Raw genomic sequence first — 25,270 nt, forward strand, 5'->3', positions numbered from 1 at the left:
TGATTTGTCATTTACTCGGTGCTCATCAAGCAACATCATTCCACCTTTGCTTTCTTTTCCTTAGTACTTCATTCTCTTGCCTCATTTTCTTTAATTCTCATCTTCAATATCACACTTGCAGCTTAGTGGTATTCACAAACGCACTGAGGATGTCATATACCATTCTTCACACCCTACGGCCTACACATAGGTGCATAGTAACAATATTGGCTGTATGTATTTGACACTGTAACGACAAACATGATTGCTTTCTTGTATCAATAGAAAAATCTTTTTGTGGAGATCCCAAAGGACAAATAATTACATTCTCCTATATATTGAACTCACTATTTTGACTTCTTTCTCTATTGTAACTCGTATAATATATGCATTTACATTTCTCTGGATCAGTGTGTAGTGGTACATTCATTCCTCTTAATCATATGGACAATTACAAAAAATGAAAAGAAAAATAAAGAATATCATGTCGCTTATTTGGTAAATTTGCTATTTCAAAAGTACTCTTTGTGGAACTCAAATCGTGTGGATGTCTTATAAGTCAATTCTTGTGATAGCTTCTTCAATTCCTTTGCCAAGGCAGGCAACCCGCAGTAGAAGACTCCTGTGAATCACATAAAATTGTGTTGTTAACTAATCTATTAAATATCTTCTTCCTTTTAGTTCTTTTTTCTCTCCCCTCCTCTGTTGAAAATGCAAAATGTTATCAGGAAAGTGCCCTGTTGGAGGCTGCTTCTTTTTAAATGGTCATTGTCATGAAGTTAGAGTTTTTTTTTTCTTTCTGAAGTTTAAAGAACACATTTCAATCTCATTTACATTCTTTAGGTTCCTTCGAAAGACAAATTAAGATTTATAAAGCCTTGCTACTTCATCATGACAATGCATTTTAGAGCTATATTTTCTATCTTCATCTAGACAAAAAGGATGCCATTCTTATAATTGGTAATGCTGCTGCATCATTATGTTCTGCTTCATGTTTCATGTGTTTGATTATACATAGTTGTTTTCTTCCTTCGCCTCTATTATGTGATAATTTCCGCTGGCAGGAGGTTTGGACATATTGTAGGTGAGAGGTTAACTAATAGGTATGACACAACACTTCTTAGAACCACTTCTGCTTACAGTTTATTGGAGTTTAGGTTGTAGAAATTTCTTACCTACTGTGGAATATGGATGCTTTGAAGCAATTTTGTTGAATACTTCTTTCCAGTTGGGCCTTGCAAAATGTGTCCTTACCTGCAGTAGAATTAGTTTAATTAGTCCTGGGGGTGGAGTATATTTCTCCTCTAGTTTGCTTCTCTCTAATCTGTGTTGTGATTGAAAACTTTTCATGAAATTAAGTAGCTTTTGAATAATAAAACATTTTTTTAGCTAGAACATGGCGCTCGTTGAGCTAAGCTAAAATTCCTTACTACATTATATTTCTTTTCCATTTCTCTTCAAGAAGGCTTGGTTGAGAATATTGATGGATTATAATACCTGAGTGCCAGACAGGATGTCAACACCGTGTTTTGCATGGTTGAGTGCCTGGACCATGGTGATGAGAGTTGACCTGGCATCACCCTCTTCATAAACACTTGTAAGATAATTGTGCATCTCTATCAGACCCTGTTTCATTTAAATCATCAGAAAAGATATAGGTGAGTCAATTACTAATATATCATAGCTGAATTAAGATGAAAGAGGGGGGGGGGGGGGCACTTAAAGATATCCTGTAACAAATCTCTGTACATTACTTTGTGATCTATTTCGGCCATTTCATTCATCACCCCTTTAAACCACTCAAAGGATCCTGGTTCTCTGGTAACCCAATAAAAGTGTGCACTTTTTGTCCTGAGTGATTTTTTTTTTCCAGTTGATGCCATGCTTGAAGAGGCAAGACTTGTCCAGCTGTCATCCGAAGCGCTGGTTTCGGTAGTTGAATCCTAAGGTAGAATCACAGGCAAAGAGACTGTAAGTTGGGGCTTTTAATATTGTACCTGATTAGTTCCAAATTAACTTGAAGTAAGATTTGTACCAGTTCTTCTGATCTTGAATTGTTCAATAGATCTTTTAGGATACTTATAAAAGGCGTAGCTCCAATACCTAGTCCCACGAGGAGCAAGACATCATAATTTTGATAGTCCTGTGCTGGGGCACCATATGGTCCATCAACAAGCAATCGAGGTAAACTGCGTCATTACAAGCCCTTTAGACTTCTCAATAAGGAAATCTTGATATGTTTCTGTTAAAAAATCACACAAAGGAAGTTACCCTCTTTGATCAACATTCCCACGTTCTCTAAACTTAGCCCGCCCTATTTCACATGCTGAACTATCATCCTCTGTGAATACCCGCTTAAGTTCATTGGTCCAATCACCCACCATGCGAATGTGAACACTGAGGTAGTCATCTCCTGGGGCTGATGTTATAGAAAATGGATGCCTGGAGAAGCATCAAGATATATGTTAAATATCTGTTGGTTGAGGCATGATTGAGTTAAATCCAGAAATACTGCACTTACCATTCAAATGAGGAGATTGTTGGGCACTGCAGGAATATGTATTGCCCACTCTTGTATTTGAAACTATTAGGCTTTGACATGGTAAGGCTAAATACATCTCCTGGAAGTACAGAAACCTGTAAGGATCAAAGAAAAAACCATCTTCATTGGTTTCGTGTTTTGTTCCTTTCCTTCTCTCCCTGCTACCATGTTTATCTCAATATGTTTTATTTGTTTCTTTACTACTGTCTTGTGGGTGGAGGCTGTAGGAACCAGATGCTTATATCATCTCTAGTAATTTAGGAATGCTATTAAATACTTAGAGAAAAGACTATCATTAGTGAATGACTTTATTTATAACAAGGGGAGCCTTGCAGAACTAGTAAAGTTGCCTCCACGTGACCAGGAGTTCACAAATTTGAGCTGTGGAAACAGCTTCTTGCAGAACTGCAAGGTAGGGATACGTACAGTAGACCCTTGTGGTCCGGCACTTCCCAGGACCCTGGCATAGTGGTAGCTTAGTGCACCAGGCTACCCTTTCCCCCCCTCTTATCTCTCGACTTTGAGTTTGCTAACGGTAAATTTTCACACTTGACTTAGTTCTATATTGGAAGGTTTTGAAAATTGTTGGGGCGCTGGTGGTTGGAGTGCCAGTATTTGATTGATTTATGTTGGTGCTCGATGGTCATGTTTACGATGTTACACGGTGGACGTTTGCCATGGAATAAGAGAAACTCTGCTGCTTAGGGAAGTAACTGATTGAATAAATGGTTTGTGGTGTTGTGAGATTTCGTTGGAGAGTTGAATTATTAAGGGGTGTAGAGGGAGGCTAGAAGCAGGTGTTGATTACAGCTTATTGGTATGCGGAAAAGGAGTCTAATTTCTGTATAGATGGAAAAGTTGATAGATAAAGCAAGTTACCTTCAAAATTTTTGCTGCATAGTGTTCTGATCGGCATGTTCTCAAACTTCTCTCTGCTACATAGAGGAGCAACGGCATGGAAATGTACATCCATGTCTGCAATATGGGAAATAAATTGTCAGCACACCCCATGTTTAGTTTATATAAAGCAAATTTGGTGTTTTATCTATGGCCTTACTGTTTTTTGCCACCATTGGTGAACCAAGAATAAAAATGTTCCATGTACCAGTAGTAGTACATAGACCACTGCTAGAAGGTGATGGGAGTACCAAAATGCATTGAAGCCTGTTAATCGACTGAAAGGAGGTGGTAGCTTCAATACATTTCTCCTGAAGGTGCGTGTTGCTAGTGTGAAGACAATTGCCATCAAAATCACCATAGCAATACCAGTGACGCCTTCAATACCAGTCAATAGACTTTTGTAAGTGGGCTTCACGTTGTCAAAATCAGAAGCTATCAGTGCAAACTTTTCAGGAGATGAGTTAATGAGACGAGGAAAATCACAGGCTAAATGGTTCCCTGCGTGAAGCAAGATTCCAACTCCAATAGCATATGCAATAATCTGCAGTTGAAACAACATCGTTAAGAAAATTCTTGGATGTTGAACAATATACTCTGTTTGGGTGCATTTTACCTTGTGAAAATTGATATTATCATCAAAAGGAAGGAGGAGCTTGGCCCTAGTAGACCGTAACCAAGTTAAAATGTTTCGACAAACTGGGAGAAGAATTAGTGCCATGTTGAGCTTGAGAGTCTCTGCAGCTCCTTTAGCAGTTGCCAAGCAGTAACCCATGACTTGAAATGCTGCTCTTTGCCTATACTGCAAGAATTTCCAGGTGAAAAGTACAGCCATAACCATCACCCATAGCAAAAGAATCCAGCCTCTTTGCCAGTTATCTAATACAAGGCATTTAAATGCATAACTTGCTCTCTTTACTAGGTTCTTGGTCTTATTAAGAGTTCCTAAGTTTTGACCCCATCCAACACTTGTTGTGCTTAAGGGTCTGCTGTAGGTCATGTAATTGTCCCTTTGCAGAAGAAGCGTTTCCAACTGCCATAACTGTAAAGAAAAAGATAATATATCAAAAAGTCATTTTGCCAAACCAATAAAAGTACTTCTTAGCGGACACGATTGAAATGACTTTGACAAATATTACAAGTTTGCGATTTTTTTTCTTTTTAAAAAAACATGACATGATATTTCATTAGTTATAAAATATAATTAGATTTCCTTTTACGAATAATTAAGAGGAATTATCTATGTATTAAGATAATATTTAGAGAATTTTTTTTCTTCAACAACGTTCTTGTGGTCCCCCAAAGTCCAAAGACAGTGCGAGGATTCCCTATGTTTTGACTTAGACGTGGTCGACTAAAAGAAGTTCGTGCTAAACACTTATTCAAAAGAAAAACGAAGTTTGTGGGTCCGGATATGTACAAGTCGTGGTATAGACAAGACACCTACTAACACTAACAGAAATACGTATTAATTAATCAAATCTTGGAATTGTCAATAATCAGATATTCATTTTTATTTTATAAATTGTGGTTTAAGAAGATACTTATACATAAAAATGTTTGTTAGACACTAAGTAAAAGAGAAGATAATGTTACCTCAATGTAACCAAGACATTCAGGGTCTAATTCCTCCATAATTAAAGAAGCATACTCGGCTGCACGTTCCTTCAACTTGGACAACTTATTTGCCGAAGCACTCAGCATGATTAGCTGTTGGATGAACAAAATATAAATACCATAACAAAGCTTTGAGGGAAAACTATATATTATTATTATTATTATTACTATTAAATAAAATATTCCTCCGCCATTTACGTATTTTATTCTGTTCCATATTATTATTAATAACTAAACACATAACTAATGCTTTTTCGAATTATTGAAGATGCCCCTAATGGATTTTGCACTAATAGAATATGGTTTGACTTTAAATGCTAAGTTTTATTGTTTTAGTAGTTAACCCACGATAATCTTACCTCTTGAACTTCATCTCTCGTGATTTTTCCATCTCCATTGCTATCCGCCCTACATGTAATATCATTATCAAGTAAAATAGTAAGACGAATATATATATAAAATACTAACAACTTATATAGAGTAATATGAGTATTTTTTTTATTTTTCAATATATGATTAGCGATTTAAGATCTAAAAAATCAAAATATATTGGATTTGATGTGTTGTAATCTGTAAGGAGGTCAAAATTCTAGTTTAGCCCACTCCAAAATCATATAGGAGGAGGAGCTGAATTTCAGCAGAATGTATTTTTTTATTTTATTTTAGGTAAAACAAAGAAGTGGACCAATCATAACTGATTAACATGGTATAATAGTTTAAGCACACTGATATGTCTTTATGGTGTACGTTTGTAACTTCAATTCTTATTTTAGATATAGGACAAAAAAGAGTTGCTTTTCCGTGTTGAGAATTGAGATTAGTAATAATGCATGCTTTCGAACAAAGTGGACAAAAAGAAAAAGAGAAACCCACATGTCAAAGAAAATCTGAAGCCTAGCATCAAAACTTTGGTCAGAAATCTGTAACCAAAAATCATGAAGCTCAATTTTGGTTATCTTTGCTGCTTTTTGACGCCGCCGCCGTATCAATGCGTCGAAAACCCCAACTGCAAATTCCTTCGAATCCTCCATTCCTGCACATGCACCCGTTCAATATAAAGTATTATTGCATCTCAGTTAAAACTAATTTCATGCATGATTTTATTACTAGTAAAAATAGATGGCATTCATGTGGTTTTACATGAATTGAGAACTTTGAATGTACCAATGCATTCACCAAAATCTTCTCTAGCAAGTAATCCGTCTTTGGCTAAAGCATCAAACCGCGCCTCCACTTTTTTCCACAGCACATTTGTGTCAGATTCCCCAGTGGTTTTGCTAATAAATCTCAATCCACCAAGCGCACGTTGAGCCGTTGATTTACTCCTTACTAGTTTCAATTTCGATTTCATTTCCTCTCGTGCAGATAAGGTGTTTGATGTATGGTGAAGCTGATAATTATCATCCGACACTTCCGATGCTGCTGCCGATGTCCGTGACATCACCGACGGCGATCGGATCCACGAGAATTTCCGGCGGAGTTTGGAGGCCGCCGATGCACTACGAGCCAGAAATCCATTGGGCGGTGCTTCCTCTTCTCCTCTTTCACTACCTTCATTCATGTGTGATGGCGTTGGTGCTACGCTACACAAAACAATGGAATTATCATCCAATTCAAGCGTAACTTCCACTAAATCATTATCATTATTTCTCCTCAAATCATTGAGAAAAATCGGTAACATTGCTCCTCCGACATACTCCCCGCCGGTATCCAACGTCTCAGCCGGCACCGCTATATCCTCCGGTAAGTCAAAATTCCTACTATAACTGGATCGTTTTGAGCTGCAGCTGCCCAATGATGATGACCTCAGAAATGATTTCAACTGCATTTTCTTTCCTCTGAAAAGATGGACAAGTAAGTAACACCAAAATCTCCCTTATTTCTTGCAATGCAAACTATATTTCTTTAATTTAAAGCTTAAATTTTAAAAAGAAAAGAAAATCACACGGTTCGTTCCGGAATGTTGTTAAAACAAACACCTCTCAACCGATCTCTGAACACGATTTCAACGCTTATGCCTCCAGACTCTCTCAATTTCAATTTCAATTTCACATTGGTTCCATGTAGAGGGGAAAAAAAAAATAGGATAGAGAGAGAAAGAGAAGAGAGTAGTTGGGGTTTGTTCAAGAAAAACTCTATAAAGAATAGCTTCCAACTTAATAAATATAACTTAATTGTACTACTAATATACTATTTTATTATTACTAAGAACTATTTTATGAGAAATTACTGGTAAACTATCGTTGTACATTCCTAACATAATACCCACTACGTATCTACCTTTTTCTTTATTAAGATATACTTGGTTAATTCTTAATGGGTTTCTACTAATGATATTGCTATTTTCATTAAGAATTTAAGATGAAAATGTAATTTACGTGGTTGCCTTCATATTTGAACACGACATGCGAATTTAACCAAGTAGGTGAAACGTTAACTTGGGACAATGTTACCTCATTTGATTACGCCCATAGAATTACACGTCTCTCACAATAAAAATACATGTTGCGCTCTATCATATAATAATATAATATTCCCCGCATCAAATTATCTGTCATATATATATATTATTCATCATTTCAAAAAAAGGCAACGTAAAATAAATATTCATATCCCAATATATAATATCTCTAAATGTGTTTATTATTCAGGTGTTTGCAGTTGTAAGGAGTAAAATAAAAACAAATATTTTTATTATAAATTTCTAAAAAAATGCTCTAAATAATTACCTTTATGTACCATAATAGATAATTTGAGACGAAAAAAGTGACGAATGACATCTTTTTTCTTTCACCTTACGAATTTCAATTATTCGACTTATTTTTTTACTAAGATCATCATAAATTCTTAATTAAATGTGTTATTTTATTACAGGTTAATTATAGAAGGATGTTACCACAAGTAATATAATAATCTATAATAAATGGTACTTTTAATAGTTTGTTACTCTATTCAAGTTAAATTTATTCTACAAATTATAAAATGGTGAAGCCGCCTAAGGATAATCCGAAGAAGACTTCAGCTGAAACTACGGCATATGTTGCGCCACATGGGGTTGGGGAATGGCAGGAACTTAATTAAATTCTGTATTATACTTGAAGTATATTTATCTTGTAATTGAGCTGGAATAACAAATTCTACCTAATACTACATTATTCATACTATATAATATTAGTAAGAGATGATTTTATCTTTTCATATTAATCTGGTACTAGTATAATTGGTGTTTCATATGTTTAAAAAGATATTAAGTTTTTGTTATTTTACCTTTATTTAGGTGTGTGTATTTTTTTTTATCTAAATCCATAAATAATATCAAATAGGTATTTCATCTGTTCTTAAAATAAATGATATTTTATAAAATTCCTCAACTTATCCTTGATAAATATTTTGAGATAAATGTAGCTCAATCTTTAGAAGTTTTTTTTTGTTGTATAAGATTTTCTTTATTTTAATAAACATAAAAATGAAAGAATATCACTAGTACTATCTTCTTCTTTTTTTTTAAGAAAAAAAAAGTTATTCATGTCTTTTTTATTTATTGATGAAAATAACAACACATATATTAGTGCCTTCTTCATTATGTGAAACTATACTTATTCAAAATACAATAGAAAAGTAAAAACCATCATTTATTTTGAAATAAAGAAAACGTAATTAAGGATTATAAGTCCTTTAAATACTACTTACTACTCTCTAAAAATAAATAGATTTGTTAAGGAACGTGTTCAAACTAAAAACGACACCTTCTTATTACTATCTCCTCGTTCTATTTTTTCCTATTAAAAATAATAAATTAATATAAGATATAATTTATTAAGTTATTTTTTTTCATTAAAAGTTTTTTTCTAGAACTGATCAATATTAAAAGCAATTAATTTCATTAATATTAAAGAAATAATTGAAAACATTTATTAATCTTAAAATTGAATTTCTCGAGTAACAACTACTTTGAAATAATATATTTTCTTTTAGCTAACAATGACAATTAAAATAAGACCAAAAAGGGAGTAATAATTAAGTATTTAAGAAATTGTTTTGTTTTGGTATAGGGAGAGACAAGCTGAAAAGGAACAGCTTAACTATAAGTTTGATAATTTTTAATTAAAGTCAAATTAGTTAAAACATCTCATTTACCGGTTTACTTAGCGACCTTACCTCCAACTCTCTTTCTTTCCATCTTCTAAACATTCGTTATTTTATATTCTTCAATTTGTTATTTTTTTAATTTTTTTTTTGAAGGATTTCAATCTTAATTTAAAATGTTTTCATGTTTTAATAGAGAGACTGAGATTTCTGTACCCATAATATATACCAAAAGTTTGGTTGGTATTAGTTTTACTAATAATTTGTCGACAATAACGTCGAACCCCCAGAGCTAATGTGATTGTTCTTATGAATATCAATTATTGGAAAAAATAAATTCTTCTTGTATGTGTTTGTTGAAAAGAAAAGAATATAAATTATACTTATTTTCCTCTAGCTTCTATAATTTTTTTCATGACTTAGCTTATATAGTAGTAATAAACATTTTCATTCATAGAAGTTTTTGAACATCTTTTAGATCCAACAACTTTCTCACTATAACCAAACACAAAAAAAGAGAGTACATGATGATTGATTGGCTTTTATCTACTTGTTTAAACCCAAAAGAAATGGTAATATGGACAAGGGGAACATAAAACAAGCTGGATTTAAAAAAAGAATGAAATAATAGGAACTTGGAGATATAAGGACTACTAGAACAATAAGGGTCGCTAGTATGGAAAATGTTTTCTACAAAAATGAGTGAGTGTTACTTATTTTTTAGTATTGGTACGTAATCTAAAAATATTAATCTGTATAATCTAGATAAATATTATGAAAGAGAGGACATAATTAGTAGCCACTCAGGATAGAAAAGATATTTTTTTTATTTACAAAGGTTATTTTTCCTTTTTTAAGTAACTTATTTTTTCAAAAATAATTTTTCTACCCTACCCAACACGCCCTAAGCCACGCTGTTTGCGTTCATTGAATTAACAACCACAAGTTTGACTAATTACGAAGATCGTCTCCAACATTATTTTATAATTCTACAATCTCCTAACCAGAGTGGAAAAAATAAATAAAATCTCCTAACCACGTTTTCTAATAAAGTAAAAAAAAGTAACTTCTACGTACCTTTAGCGGCCAACTACATAATTTAACCAAATAATAGTAATTGTTACACTTGTAAAAAAAACACGTATATATTTTAATCTGTTTATCAAATCAAGGAATGTAGTTAGATTTTTGTTATTACTTAAAGTTAAGGAATTTAGTCAGACTAGCAAAATCGTTTATATATATCATTTTTCTTCTGCTAGTTAATTTTTTCACATCTCACAACTAGCTATATAATCTTTCCATCCAATTTTTAAATTATAAATCTTTTCATGCCTACAAAAAATATAACACAAGATTTATATAACTTTTTCCTTATGTAATTGAAAATCATCGTAAATTATCAAAATAACAAATATGCTGAAATAATTTTTTTGAGCCAAAGTAAATTGGGATATTGTAAGAGTAACATTACTCTATACATGTGCACTTTTATGTTTTTTCTCAAAAATCTTTGATGTAACAAATTCCTTATGTGCACTAATAACATTTTTTCTTCATCTAATAATTGCGTGTCCTGTTGAAATTATCAAAACCTTAGTTTGACACACCAAATTTAAATCGTTGGCACCATTAATTATTAGTTAAATCAAACAATCCATTACTAGGAAACTCCTTTTTTGGAAAACTATGTCTACCAACCTATGTAATATTTTTTAAAGTATGATCCGACGACTATGCTAACTTTTAATCAATTATTTATGCTAATACTAATACTAATATCATAGCCAATCATATATTTAGACTAAAGACTAACAATAAAATATTATCCAGCTTTGGCATAATATCCGTGTCTCCCACTCTGTGTTAATGCTACCCAATCCTTCTTATAATTAAAATCATTTTGTACTACAACTAATTATTATGATTCAATATAACAATTTATTTATATATATATATATATATATATATATATATATATATATGGATTTGTCTGACCTTATTATGACAGCTTTTTGATTTAATACCTCTTCTTTCCCTGATCCAAAATGTGTTTTTAAGAGATACGAATTAAGATCTTTGAATACCATTTCTCGTGAAGGATCATGAATTATTCAACAATCATTAATTAGTAATATAATTTAATATATTTTCTAATTTAGAATCTATACGTCTATGTTTTAATATCATATCATATCCTTAAAATATATGTATGAAAAAAACAACAACATTCATATATTACACCATGAAGAATTACTATTTAGATAATAGATAGAATCCCTTTAGTTTTAGATTTTATATTCGGGCCTTTAAAAATAACGTTAATTCAGATTAATCAGAATCGACAATCAGAAATGATTACAAAAAGTAAATTCCACATCAATACATGCATAGTAATTAATAGCTAGCTTATTACCTGATTGTACTTGGTCACGCAGGCTTAATGGTTGAACGATAATATGGACTTGGACTTGAAGGGTAAGAATGATGGTCTAAATAGTTGTGAATAAAATGCGTAGCAAAGTTACGGCTAAAGGTCGTGCTGTGTACTTTCCTTCTAGAAACTTTACCAAAACGTACTACAATTCTACTGTTGGTACACCACATCAATTAGAGACCAAGATATCTCTACATTTTTTTTTTTTTTGAAAAAACTCAAATATGCTGTCGAACTTTCAGAAAAACTTTATTTATGTCATTCTTGAAAAGTCTATACTATTATCATTTAAGAAAAGACTCATTTATGCAATTATTTTTTAACAGTGATTTTGTAAACCCATTTTTGACACGTGACTAATTATAATTCGATCACACCATTAATTTTTTTTTTAATTAAAAAAATTAAAATTTTGAATAAAAATTTGAATTAAAATAACCCACCAAGTAAAGACTCATCCAAAATTTAAAATATCCATAATTTTATTTGTGTGGGTCTTTATTTGGGTGGATTATATTAATTCAATTTTTGTTCATAATTTTAATCTTTTTTTCATTAAAAAAACTAATGATGTGGCCGAACTATAATTGACCACCTGTCAAAAATGATTTTATAATACCACTGTTAACGAATAATGATATAAATGAACCTTTTCTTAAACGGTAATGGTATAGATGAACCAAAGTTTTAACGAATGACATAAATGTACCTTTCCTGAAAGTTCGATGGCATATTTGAGCATTTTTATTTTTTGCTTTAGGTTATGTTCATTAAGAAGCAAAATTTGAAAAATGTTTTCGGTTTATCAAAACAAAATATACAATTAAATTTATTTGAGATTAAAAACATGCATCTTAATTTAACTCGTTATTAGTTATTAGTTAGATGTATAATTTTAAGAACATAAGTAAAAATGAGGTCATGATAATGATATGAGTACAGAAAGCCGTATGAAGCGTATGAGTGAGTGTTTATTGGATTCAGAGTTGTTTCAGCATTAGATATATCTAGAACATTTAGCTTAGCTCTTTAGAATGTAACCAAGGTTTTTAACTTAATTTTTTGGTACTGAAAGTCTTAACAAAGTAACATGTCTCAATCATTTGGTGATTAAAATAATAATTCTTACTCGCTATTCGGAGTTTATATTAGAGTTTCGATTAAATTTGAGTCATGCTCTGTAGGGTCAATTTGGGGGTGATGCTCTGAACAAGATTTTTGTTAGGAATTTGCCTTGATTTTCTTACCTTGTTTGAAGTTTTATTTTTTCTAAAGGAAAAGACAAAACATCACCATAAATATTTTTACTTTCATGAAGGAAATATAATTTTCTTCCGTATTTGGTTTATTTCATTTTTAGATGAGAAACTTGAACCTCTATATATTGAAGGTGTGTTCTCATATCAATAACAATGACATCTACAATGTAGTCGTTTAGAGACTTTTGTTCATGGGTAAATTTTCTTTCTACAGTTTCAACGTTTTTAATATTATATTAGTTTTGATATAATAATATTTTGATTTTTAGTATAAATTTTTGTTATTTGATTTATCAATCATATGATTCGCAAATTATAACATTTCGCATGATGCCCTAATCACCTTTCATAATGCAACAAGTGGTAACAGAGCACATAATTGAACGACCATATAACCCTAACAAGTGGTATCAGAGCACATGACTCAATGATCAAATGGAACGAGTTTAACGACTGACTCAAGATGGTGTCAGATCAATTTGTAATCAATTTGAAGATAATGAAGATTTTTGTCAAGCTACATGTGATTATGAAGTTTCAACCATGTTTTCAACATTCATACTGCTGCAATTTTTAAACGGCAAGGGTCAAATATACCCCTATACTATATGAAATAGTTTATATATACCCCTATTTATACTTCGGGCTAAATATAGCCTTATGACTAACAGAGGACAAGTGGACGACTAAAATTAGATAAGCTATTCAATTAAAAATAAATCAATTTCTATAACCCGCCTCGCCCCGCTAACTTAACCCGATACATAACAGTGCTGATACGTAACAGTGATTATACTCACATGATACATAACATTGAGTATATGTGCATGATACATGACATCAACTAAATGAAAAATCATGTATAATGTGTCATAAACATTACCTTTGGAGTATCATTAACTTGTTGTTCACCCTCGTTTACAGAAACACCAACACCATCCTCAGCGACATCCCCTGCATCGTCGATGACTTGATGTTCACCATTTTTATCAGAAACACCAACACCATCCTCAGCTACACCACCCATATCAAAAAGATTGATTCATATTTGTGGAGATGTTTGTTTGTCAGACTGAAATGTGCTTGTATTAGCCTCAAAATTGATGTTTTCCTTGCCTCCAGATTGCATCAACTGGAGTGGTTTTTCTTTATCAATATAATCAGTTGCTCAAATTTTCTTGTCAACCTATAAATTATAAATACATTTAGGATAAAAATAAATTACATTTGATTAAAAATATCAAAATAATTTACTTACTTAAGTTTTCAAATGTCCTTTCAACTCTTCATTATATGAAATTACGTAGTTGACTTTCTGAGAATCTGTAGAAACATGTACATCAGTAGCCGGATTCGGAGACACGTTTGAAACAGAACCATGTACATCAGTAGCTGATTTCGGAGACACGTTTGGAACAGAACCATGTAAATCATTAGCAGTCGAATTGGGAGGCAGAGTCGACATAGAAACGTGTACATCATCATCCGGTGTCAGAGACACATTTGATTGATCAGACTGACTCGCTTCTGACACCTTTTTTGTATAACCACTTTTTTTCTTTTTTTTGGCGGTGGTGTTGGAGATGTATCAGACACTCTAGAAGTTCTCCTCAATAACTGTTCGGGAGGTTTGGTGGAGAAATTATCAAAATCATCTTCCTCATTTGGTTGTACTAAGGGTAGTGAAGAAGGAGCATGTTCAACTTCAACAAGGTCAAAAGCTTCAATCTCCTCTGCTGTTGGGACAATGTTTGAACATGCATTCTGAATGTATCGCAACACATAAAATAATTTAAATGTTAATACAATAACAGTTCACAATGTATCACAAGACATAAATAACGATATTAAATAGACAAACTTAAAATAGTTTATTCTAATAGTAAAAATTGATTCAATTTTACCTCTTGAAAAATGGTGGACATAAGCATTTCAAACTTTGTCTTATCAGACACAACTCTCCAATTGCACATTCTTGGGATGACATTTCATTCTTTCACAATAATTTCAGAATTAACTGGGATGCACATTCGTATATCCATACGTTAAGTGCATACGACATCTCATATAATCGATACAATTTTTTGCTAACATAAAAAATTTATACTACATGAAAAATATATGATACACATCTAATTCATGTATCAATGCATCGACTAAACACTATAACACACTGAGTCAATATGTATTAAACTCATTGTCTGATACATGATATCAGTTTTCAAAAATTCATACTACATGAAAAACATATGATACATATCTAATTCATGTATCAATGCATCAACTAAACACTATAACACACTGAGTCGATATGTATTAAAATCATTGTCTGATACATGATATGAGTTTTAAAAATTCATACTACATAAAAAACATATGATACACATCTAATTCATGTATCAATGCATCCACTAAACACTATAACACACTGAGTCAATATGTATTAAACTTATTGTCTGATATATGATAGCAGTTTTCAAGAACTCTTGATACATAGAAGATCATATGATATACATCTAATTCATGTATCAATGCATCGACTAAACACTATTACACACTGAGTCGATATGTATTAAACTTATTGTCTGATACATGATAACAATTTTCAAAAATTCGTGATACATAAAAAATCATCTGACATGCAATTAATTCATGTATCATAAAATTAAATAAACACTATAACACACTATGGGATTCCTTAAATTTTTTACTAATTTTAACAACAATTTTTAAAAGAAGTATAAAAAAGAGAAACCCCGAAGCAATGTCGACCTGACAATAATGGTTGTTGATGCTTTTCTCTTTTTTTTGGTGTATTTTGTCAACCTTTGATTTAGATGATTCCCCAATATCTTTGTTTGAATCCTTCCGAACATTCATAGGATCATGCAAAGACTTTTTTCTATTTTCTTTCCAATTTTCATCGTCCGAATCATAAATCCTTCTATTCGTAAAAAGATCCATTAATATGATGTAATAGAACAATGAACAAGAACAAAAAAATAAGAAAAGAAGATCGGATGATGAAGTAAGAAGAAGAAGAAGAACTAGAGACGGATGATGTAATTGAACAATGAACAAGAAGAAAATAAAAGAAGAAAAGAAGAACGGATGATGGAGTAAGAAGAACTAGAGATGGATGATGGAGTAAGAAGAAGAAGAAGAATTCATAAATTTCAAATTTTTGAATTTTGAAATTCAAAATTTCATATTAAATGTTGTGAAACGTTTTTAATTAAAATTAATAATTCAAAAAGTGATTCAGAAGATTGAGTGTTTTAGTGGAGAAAAAATAGGCATGATATTGGAGAAGTGTGTGTTATAGAAAAGAGAAGGTTATGTATCTCTAAACTTCTATTAAAATTAAAAAAAATAAAAATTATGTAATATTTATAAAAGAAGGGGAAATTAGAGAATACTAAACTTATAGTTGTGTATTTAAGTTATTTTACATAAATATAAAGCCCGGAGCCAAAAGAATAAGATAATTAGTCAATAATTTTTAAAAGGACAACATAATTGAGTTGTGAACCAAAAAGACAACACTTAGACGGTCTAACAAAAACCATCTAAATTTAGAAAAACTAAACAAGGTGCGAAGAACGATGAAATATCAAAATCTTGCTACTTACTTTAAAATCTTACTATAATTTTATTGTTTTCCCTTTTACTTTTGTTTTATATTTTGAGCTAAAAAATAAAATAAAAATCATATGCAAAATAAATAGGAGCAAATTAAAATTAAAAAAACCAAAGTCAAAAGAGAAAAAGAATAACTAACTAAAAACAAAACATTAAAACATGAATTAAAAAGGAAAAGAAAAATCGTACTTCACGCCTTGCTTTTTTTTTTTCTAATTTAGAATGTGTTTTTAGACCGTCTAATTAATGTTGTCTTTTTATTCTCAATTCAATTTTATCGTTCTTACAAAATTTTTGATCAATTATTTTGCCATTTTGACTCCGGACTCCACAAATATATATAGGAAAAATGGAATTACAAATACTAATATATATAGTTATGCAAAAAACTTTAAATTTTAAGAAATAAAATGTGAGATTTTCAACCTTTTGGATCTATAATCAAAATTGATTGGGTAGTTCAAGATATTGGTGTAATTACTGTCAAAATATTGGATAATAATGTTAGTTCAATACAGTGTTGTATTTTTGATGAAAAATGCAATACAACATGTTCAAAATAACTGGTGTTATATATTATGACTGAATGTTGGTGTTATATACAAACCTACTACAATGAATTCAAATCACGACATAATATACTTAAAAAAGGTAGTTTGAGACCATGGTTAAACACAACATTGTGATGCGTACTTCATTATTTGAATACAAAAATCGTAATTACTAATATTGATGTAATAAGCACTTACAAAATTGGTGTAGTAGTAGTATAATTAGTTGACATGTTCATTATAATAGTGGTATAAAGTTGCAAATATGTTGGTAGTGTCTTAAAAGACGGAGGCGTAGGATGAGGTGTTTTACACAGCACGGGGCGAAGCGTAAGCCCGGAGGCACAAAATATGAGTTCCATTAATCTACGTGGTGTAGTTTTATGTATATTAAATTTTATAATTTCTTTTACTAACACTATTAAAAAGTGCAAAAGCCATGGTGTATTACCTCGGAAAAATTGTCCAAGTAATAGTTGGGGATTTTCTAGTAAAAATCTGAAATTCCTCAATGTTAAAATATATTATCTGCGAAATATCTATTGCTGTGAAAATTTTTTACCTAGGAAAACGTATCCGCATGAACAATATCTCTAGGTAAATCCCTAGGTATGTGGATCAAAAAGAAAATTTATGAAATAGTACCGGAATCGTTAAAAGAGCCCTTCTTTAAAATTCTTTTTTTTAATCTGTAGGAAAATTTTAGATTGTCTAAAAATATTACTTTTTGGAGATTTTATTACCTTGGGAAATAATTGGAGATCTAAAAATGATTAAATCCAATTATCTTTAGATGGTTGTATTCTTTTACACTTACTTATAATCATTTGAATTATAAAATCAATGAAAAATTCATTTAAAATTTTAGAAATCCATTTTGCTTCACCCTAATCCACTAAAGTAGAAGTTTCTCTCCAAAACTCATATGCAGTGGAAGAAGTTTCACTGTTGTTTTCATCTCGATAACTAAGGCCAAATTAATCAAATTTTTCATTTCAAAAACTTCAATCAGTTGCTGACTCCAAGCTCATCTCAGAGCTCCCAAGCAAAACTCATTCTTCTCTTCAAGCGATTTTTTTAAAAAATGGAGTACTACAGTTTCAAAAGATTGGCTTGCCAATCTACCAAAAACCTAGGTTAATATATCAAATCTCTGTTTAGATAACTTGATGAATGATTATTGTGATTTTGAGTTTAGCTCATTTTTTATTTTTTGAATAAGATGATTGTATGTTTTTATTACCTTTTTTCTTTATAGCTTGTTGAAGTTAAATTTTCTGCAACTGATATTTGTTCAATAATCGATGTCAATATTCAAATGTCAAGCTCTGGGAGTTTAATCTATAAATAATCGAGTAAAATATTTTTGCAAATCAAAGCTCTGTTTAGATAACTTGGTCAATGATTATTAGAAATCCTCTAATTTGTTTTGAAATGTAAATGATTAAATACTATTGAAATAAAATAGTTATGAATAGAATAGAATAAATACAAAGTATTCATAAACCTAATTCAAACTAACCTGTGTTTGATGAATTAATTGGTTTAGCGTCATTACAACAAATTAGTTATCTAAATGAAGATTGAAGAAAACATATATTCTATTGTTCATTGGTCATTTTGTAGATTTGTTTTGAAAGTATCTGATAAGTAGCTTTTTTGAAAATTTAGAATTACTTTAATCTGGAGAAATTTCTTCTTGTGGAATTGAGATCAAGTCGAAAGCAAACAAATTAGTCCTAGTTCAAATTTAGTTTGACATGTAAAGAAATTGCATACAATGAGTATCAGTGCACTTTGCATGTATGTGAAATGGTGTTGATAATGTAACATCTCGTAACTCGAAATAGCTAAATATAAGCTTAAAAACTAAAAATAATCACTTTTGGAAAGAAAGGGAAAAATTTGGAAAAAAATTCTAAGTTAAGAAAGTGAGTTTTGGTCATTTTCAAATGGTCACAACTTCTAGCTCAGGTAATTTAGGGGTAGTTCTTAATACGGTTGGAAATCTCTTGGAGAGATCTTTCCAACGCCGCTGAGTTTGCGCATTTCCAATATCATTTGAGAGTGATATTCCTATCAAAGTTGGGTTGTTGGATTGAGGAAGGTCCCAATCCGAATTTAAGGAAGGGCAAACTAATCATTTAACCAATTAATTCTATTTCATTTTAGGGATTTATTCAGGGTAGAAACAAGTTTAGTTCAGTTTTGAAAAATCAAATATCACGCTTAGGGCTTGGAGAAAAGATAAAATAAGAAGAAAAGGGAGAAAAGTCAAGAATTCGCCAAGAACGCCAAGGTTTGCGAGTGGAATTCGTCGGGGTTCTCTATCAAGGTATGTGAGATCTTTTCGTGTTGGGTTAGTTCACCCACACACCAATTTGTTTTAATTCAACAATTTTGGGTTGGTTGAATGATAAAAAGTGAAGTTCTTAAAGAACTTCGTTGAATTCTTGTTGCAATTGGTTGAGTTGTTGCATACCTTGTGTTGATTTGATTCATGTTTTCGGATTATTTTTTTGAGTCAAATCTATTGGGTATTGAGGGTATAATGATCCTAAATGTTTGGAGAAAGAATCATGGAAGTTTAGTGGTCTTAGAGATGAAAAACGAAGAAGAAAAGTCAAAAGTTCCTGGGCGAAGCTTGGTGTTTCGCGCCTGCCAGGCGCTAGAAAAATTCCTCTAGACTTTGGCCTTTGGCACGTCGCCCCAGCCAATAGGCCACATGAACATCTCTAAAGTTTAAGGGCTGGCGCCCAGCACCAAAGACGCCAGTTCTTCCCATTCATTTCTCATCTTTTTATACTATTTCCTAAGTGATGTACCCACGTTATCTTAGTTGATTCCAACATTCTAAGGTACATCTAAACATCATGAAATCATCCATAAACATGTTATCATGAACATTGAATCCATAATCCAATTTGAGAAAAGTAAATGATTTAGTACTATTGAAATAAAATAGTCATGAATAGAATTGGATAAATATAAAGTATTCATAAACCATATTCAAACTAACCTGTGTTTGATGAATTAATTGGTTTAGCGTCATTACAACAAATTAGTTATCTGAATGAAGATAGAAGAAACGTATATTTTATTGTTCATTGGTCATTTTGTAGATTTTTTTTGACAGTATCTGATAAATAGCTTCTTTGAGAATTTAGAATTACTTTAATTTGGAGAAATTTCTTCTTGTGGAATTGAGATCAAGTCAAAAGCAAACAAATTAGTCCCAGTTCAAATTTAATTTAACATGTAAATAAATTGCATAAAATGAGTATCAATGCACTTGTGCATGTATGTGAAATGGTGCTGATAATGTAACATCTCGTAACTTGAAATAGCTAAATATAAGCTTAAAAACTAAAAATAATCACTTTTGGAAAGAAAGGAAAAAATTTGGAAAAAATTTTTAGTAAAGAAAGTGAATTTTGATCATTTTCAAATGGTCACAACTTCTAGCTCAGGATAATTTAGGGGTAGTTCTTGATACGATTGAAAATTCCTTGGAGAGATCTTTCAAACGTCACTGAGTTTGCGCATTTCCAGTATCATTTGAGGGTGATATTCCTATAAAAAGTTGGATTGTTGGAATGAGGAAGGTCCCAATCCAGATTTAAGGAAGGGCAAACTAATCATTTAACCAATTAATTTCCTATTTCATTTCAGGGATTTATTCAGGGTAGAAAAAAGTTAAGTCAGTTTTGGAAAATCAAATATCATGCTTAGGGCTTGGAGAAGAGAGAAAATAAGAATGAAAGGGAGAAAAGTCAAGAATTTGCAAAGAACCCCAAGGTTTGCGAGTGGAATTCGTCGGGGGTCCCTATCAAGGTATGTGAGATTTTCGTGTTGGGTTAGTTCACTCACACACCAATTTGTTTTCATTCAACAATTTTGGGTTGGTTGAATGATAAAAAGTGAAGTTTTTAAAGAACATTGTTGAATTCTTGTTGCAATTAGTTGAGTTGTTGCATACCTTGTGTTGATTTGATTCATGTTTTCGGATTATTTTGTTGAGTCAAATCTATTGGGTATTGAGGGTATATGATCTGAAATGTTTGGAGAAAGAACCATGGAAGTTTAGTGGTCTTAGAGATGAATAACGAAGAAGAAAAGTCAAAAGTTCCTGGGCATAGCTTGGGGCGTCGCGCTGTTAGGATCGAATTCACGCATACAAAAACTTTAAAGAGAAAGAGATGAGAGATCTAGAGAGAGAAAGAGAAAACCCAATATTTCGTGGTAACACTCTGTGAGTAAACTTCCACGGCGGTGAGGTATATTTATATTAATAATTCAGAGTATTTTTGGTTACAGAGAATAAATAGAAAAACCTAAAATAGAGAATAAATAGGAAAACCTAAAATAAAGAATAAATAGGAAAACCTAAAATTAATCAGGCTTCACTAGCTAACAATTCTCCCACTTGGAGACTAACTCAGTCATCCAAAAAATACATTTTCAAAAAAAAATCTCTTCATCATCAACATCTTTACCGCACCGCAACATCTGTAGCAACAACTACAGAAGACCAACCGAGATTTTACATAACCTCAGTTTCCTAACATCAACTTATTTCGTCAACATGTCTGCCGGGTTCTTTGCACCCTCTATCTTCTCCAAGCACATATCACCATCCTCCCCTGCCCTGCGAGTGAAACGGTATCGCCTTCTGATATTCTTTGTCTTCGAATGATAGACTGGATTTTTCACCAACTGTATGACACTCTGGCTATCTGAGTAAAGAATCTTCTTGCTCTGCTTCTTGCCCAATTCCTCAAGATAATCTGCCAGTCATATCATCTCTTTCCCAGCTTCAGCTATTGCCACATACTCAGCTTCAGTAGATGAAAGAGAAACACACTTTTGAAGCCTGGACATCCAACTCACTGTTGTTCCACCTATGGTGTAAATGTACCCGAATGTACTCTTGCTCGAGTCAACATCCCCACCAACATCAGCATCCACAAAACCCTGTAGAGTCACCTTGCCTTTGCCAAAACAAAGTGAAGTACTGGATGTACCTCTCAAATATCTCAGAAGCCACTTCACAGCTTCCCAATACTCTTTCCCAAGGTTCGTCATGTACCTGCTAACTACTCTCACTGCATGTGCTATATCAGGTCTAGTGCAGACCATAGCATACATCAAACTACCAACTGCTGAAGCATATGGAACAAGTGCCATGTGATCACACTCCTCGGCAGTCTTGGGTGACTGCTCCTTTGACAATTTAAAGTGATTTGCCAATGGAGTAGTCCTGGGTTTAGCATCATTAACCCTGAATCTGCTCAGCACCTTCTCAATGTACAACTCTTGAGATAAATTTAAAGTGCCAGTAGATCTATCCCGAGAAATCTTCATCCCCAAAATCTACTTTGCTGGATCCAAATCTTTCATCTCAAACGCTGCAGACAACCTTGTCTTCAGATTGTTAATCTCCCTCATACTAGATCGTGCAATCAACATATCATCCACATACAAGAGTAGAAAGACATATGAATCAGTGTATTTCTTGAAGTAACAACAAGGATCCTTTTCAGCTTTGTAGAATCCACTCTTGGTCATGAAGGATTCAAACTTCTTGTACCACTGCCTTGGTGCTTGCTTTAGTCCATACAATCTCCTGGTGAGCTTGCACACCATGTATTCCTTGCCTGGAGCCATAAATCCTTTCGGTTGCTGCATATAGATCTCTTTGTCCAGATCTCCATGTAAAAATGCTGTTTTTACATCTATTTGCTCTAGATGCAAATTTTCTGATACAACAATACTCAACAGAATTCGAATAGAGGTTAACTTCACAACAGGAGAGAATATTTCAGCATAATCAATACCTTTCCTTTGTGAATATCTTTTGACCACTAAATGAGCCTTGAACCTTCTTTTGCCATCTGGTTCAGTCTTGATTCTGAACACCTACTTGTTCAGCAAAGCTCTTTTCCCTGTAGGAAAATCAGTCAACACCCATGTGTCATTCTTCTCAAGTGACCCCATCTCATCATCCATGGCTTGCTTCCACTTGATCGAATCCTCCACCTGTAGGGCCTCATCAAAAGACTCTGGTTCCCCCTCATCAGTCAGCAATAGATAGTGTAATGAAGGTGAATACCTCTGGTGCCCTGATGGATCTGGATGATCTCCCTAACACCTGCTCAGGTGTAACTTGCTCCACTTCAGATTCTTCAGTAGGAGTTGGTTGAGTATCTGCTTCGACATCTCTGGGGTTACTCTTCTCCAACTCAACCTCAACTCCCACTTGCTTTGTAATCTCTAGAACCTTCTGCTCTCTGTCCTTGTACAGGACAGACTCATCAAATGTCACGTCATAATGTCTCAGGATCTTTCTGTTCTTGTCATCCCAAAACATATAACCAAACAAATCAGAACCATAGCCTATGAAGTAACACTTCACAGCCTTGGCATCAAGCTTGTCTCTCTTTTCTGGATCAACATGAACATAAGCAGTGCAACCAAAAGTCCTCAAGTGTGAGTACTTAAGTTCTTTTCCTGTCCACACCTCCTCTGGAATCTTGAACCCTAAAGGAACTGATGGTCCCCTGTTGATCAAGTATGCAGTTGTGCTCACAGCATCCTCCCAAAGTGTTCTGGGCAGCCCACAGTGTATCCTCATACTCCTTGCACGCTCATTCAATGTTCTATTCATCCTCTCAGCAATTTCATTCTGCCATGCCTTACATGGAACTGTTCTCATCAATCTGATTCCCTCAGCTGGACAAAATGCCTTGAACTCTGATTTGTCATACTCTTCTCCATTGTCAGACCTTAGGCATTTGACTTTCAAACCAGTCTGATTCTTAACTTCAGCTTTCCACTTCTTGAAAGTTGCAAGTACATCTGACTTATGCTTCAAGAATTAAACCCATACCTTCCTGCTGAAATCATCAATGAAGGTAACATAGAATCTTGATCCTCCAAGTGATGATACTGGAGATGGTCCCCAAACATCTGTATGGACCATTTCCAACCGCACTTTCTTGGGCTCTCTAGGAGTCTTTGTGAAGCTTACTCTTTTTTGTTTGCCCATAACACAGCTCTCGCAAAGACCCATATCAACAGACTTCAGACCCTCTAATGCTCCTTTTGCAACCAGCATCTTCAGCAACAGCGGCCATGTTTATACACCCTGCAGTGGTGTACAAGGTTCCAAATTTGGTGCCACGAGCTACTACCATAGCACCTTTCACGATCTTCCATGAACCTTTCACAAACTCTGCTGCATATCCCGTGTTATCCAACTGACCCACAAAGATCAGATTTTTCTTGATCACAGGAATATATCTGACATCTTCCAATGTCCACTGGTTTCCCGAGGTGGTCTTTATGCAAACATCCCCCTTTCCTTCAATCTCTAAGGCTTTATTGTCAACAAGATATAATTTTCCAAAATTTCCAGATTTGAAGTTTTGGAACAGCTCCTTGCTTGGAGACGAATGGAAAGATGCACCAGAATCCAAAATCCATGATTCAACCGGGCTGTTCACACTAAGGATTAGAGCATCCCCATTGTTCTCTGCTGAATTTACAGAATCATTGTCATCTCTAAATTTCTGATTCTGTTTTTTCTTTGGCTTTGTACAGTTCGTCGGAAAGTGTCCTTTTTCTCCACAGTTCCAACAAGTCACGTTTGATCTGTTCAGTGATTTTCCTCGATTCTTTGATTTTGATCGACCATGTTGATTTTGGCCTTTCGTCTTACTTCTTCCCCTTCGATCAACGCTGAGAGCACAGCCCGATGAATCTCCCACTTCTCATTTGCGAATACTTTCACTAAGAATAACATCACGAATTTCATCAAACTTCAGTTTCTCAGATCCACGAGAACTGCTAATCGCAACAACAACAGTATCCCAAGACTCGGGCAGAGATGACATCAAAATCAACGCCTTAATTTCATCTTTGAAATTAATATCCACATAATTGAGTTGACTCACAATCATATTGAACTCGTTTATATGATCGGAAATGGATCCAGTTTCAGACATCTGTAAATTGAACAATCTACGCATCAAATAAACCTTGTTCATAGCCGATGGTTTTTCATACATGTTTGACAGTGCCTTCAACAGACCGGACGTAGTCTTCTCCTTCACAATGTTGAACGCCACGTTTCTTGACAAAGTCAACCGGATCAACCCTAGAGCCTGGCGATCCTTGAGTTTCCACTTCTCCTCCGTCATGGATTTCGGCTTTACCCCGGTCAACGGTTCGTGAAGATCTTTCTGGTAAAGATAATCTT

The 25,270-nt window shown here is 33.1% G+C and overlaps 1 protein-coding gene across 2 annotated transcripts; it reads right to left on the bottom strand.

The window, feature by feature from the left end:
* Positions 1–248: 248 nt before the first annotated feature.
* LOC101258675 (respiratory burst oxidase homolog protein E) lies at positions 249–11,610 on the bottom strand. Of its 2 annotated transcripts, XM_026032004.2 has the most exons (16): positions 11,538–11,588; positions 7,489–7,586; positions 6,200–6,873; positions 5,909–6,068; positions 5,395–5,443; positions 5,015–5,128; positions 4,035–4,460; positions 3,579–3,962; positions 3,401–3,496; positions 2,501–2,616; positions 2,251–2,421; positions 2,015–2,168; positions 1,734–1,922; positions 1,477–1,605; positions 1,155–1,233; positions 249–601 (listed from the first exon to the last, which is right to left on the bottom strand). In XM_026032004.2, the coding sequence occupies exons 2-16, from the start codon at positions 7,491–7,493 to the stop codon at positions 492–494; spliced, it is 2,856 nt and encodes a 951-aa protein (XP_025887789.1). In that variant the 5' UTR covers positions 7,494–7,586; positions 11,538–11,588; the 3' UTR covers positions 249–491. The 2 variants fall into 2 exon arrangements, with proteins under 2 accessions (XP_025887789.1, XP_019070517.1); XM_019214972.3 differs by lacking the exon at positions 7,489–7,586 and having other exon boundaries at positions 11,538–11,610.
* Positions 11,611–25,270: the final 13,660 nt, after the last annotated feature.

Source organism: Solanum lycopersicum, chromosome 7 (genome assembly GCF_036512215.1).
Source record: "Solanum lycopersicum chromosome 7, SLM_r2.1".
NCBI classification, from domain to species: Eukaryota; Viridiplantae; Streptophyta; class Magnoliopsida; order Solanales; family Solanaceae; genus Solanum; species Solanum lycopersicum.

Coding starts and splice junctions, on each gene's coding strand:
- LOC101258675 (XM_026032004.2), bottom strand. Junction 5,444..5,908: donor CTTCAGATTTTCTTTGACAT/GTGGGTTTCTCT, acceptor TATTACATGTAG/GGCGGATAGCAATGGAGATG. Junction 2,422..2,500: donor ACAATCTCCTCATTTGAATG/GTAAGTGCAGTA, acceptor ATGCTTCTCCAG/GCATCCATTTTCTATAACAT.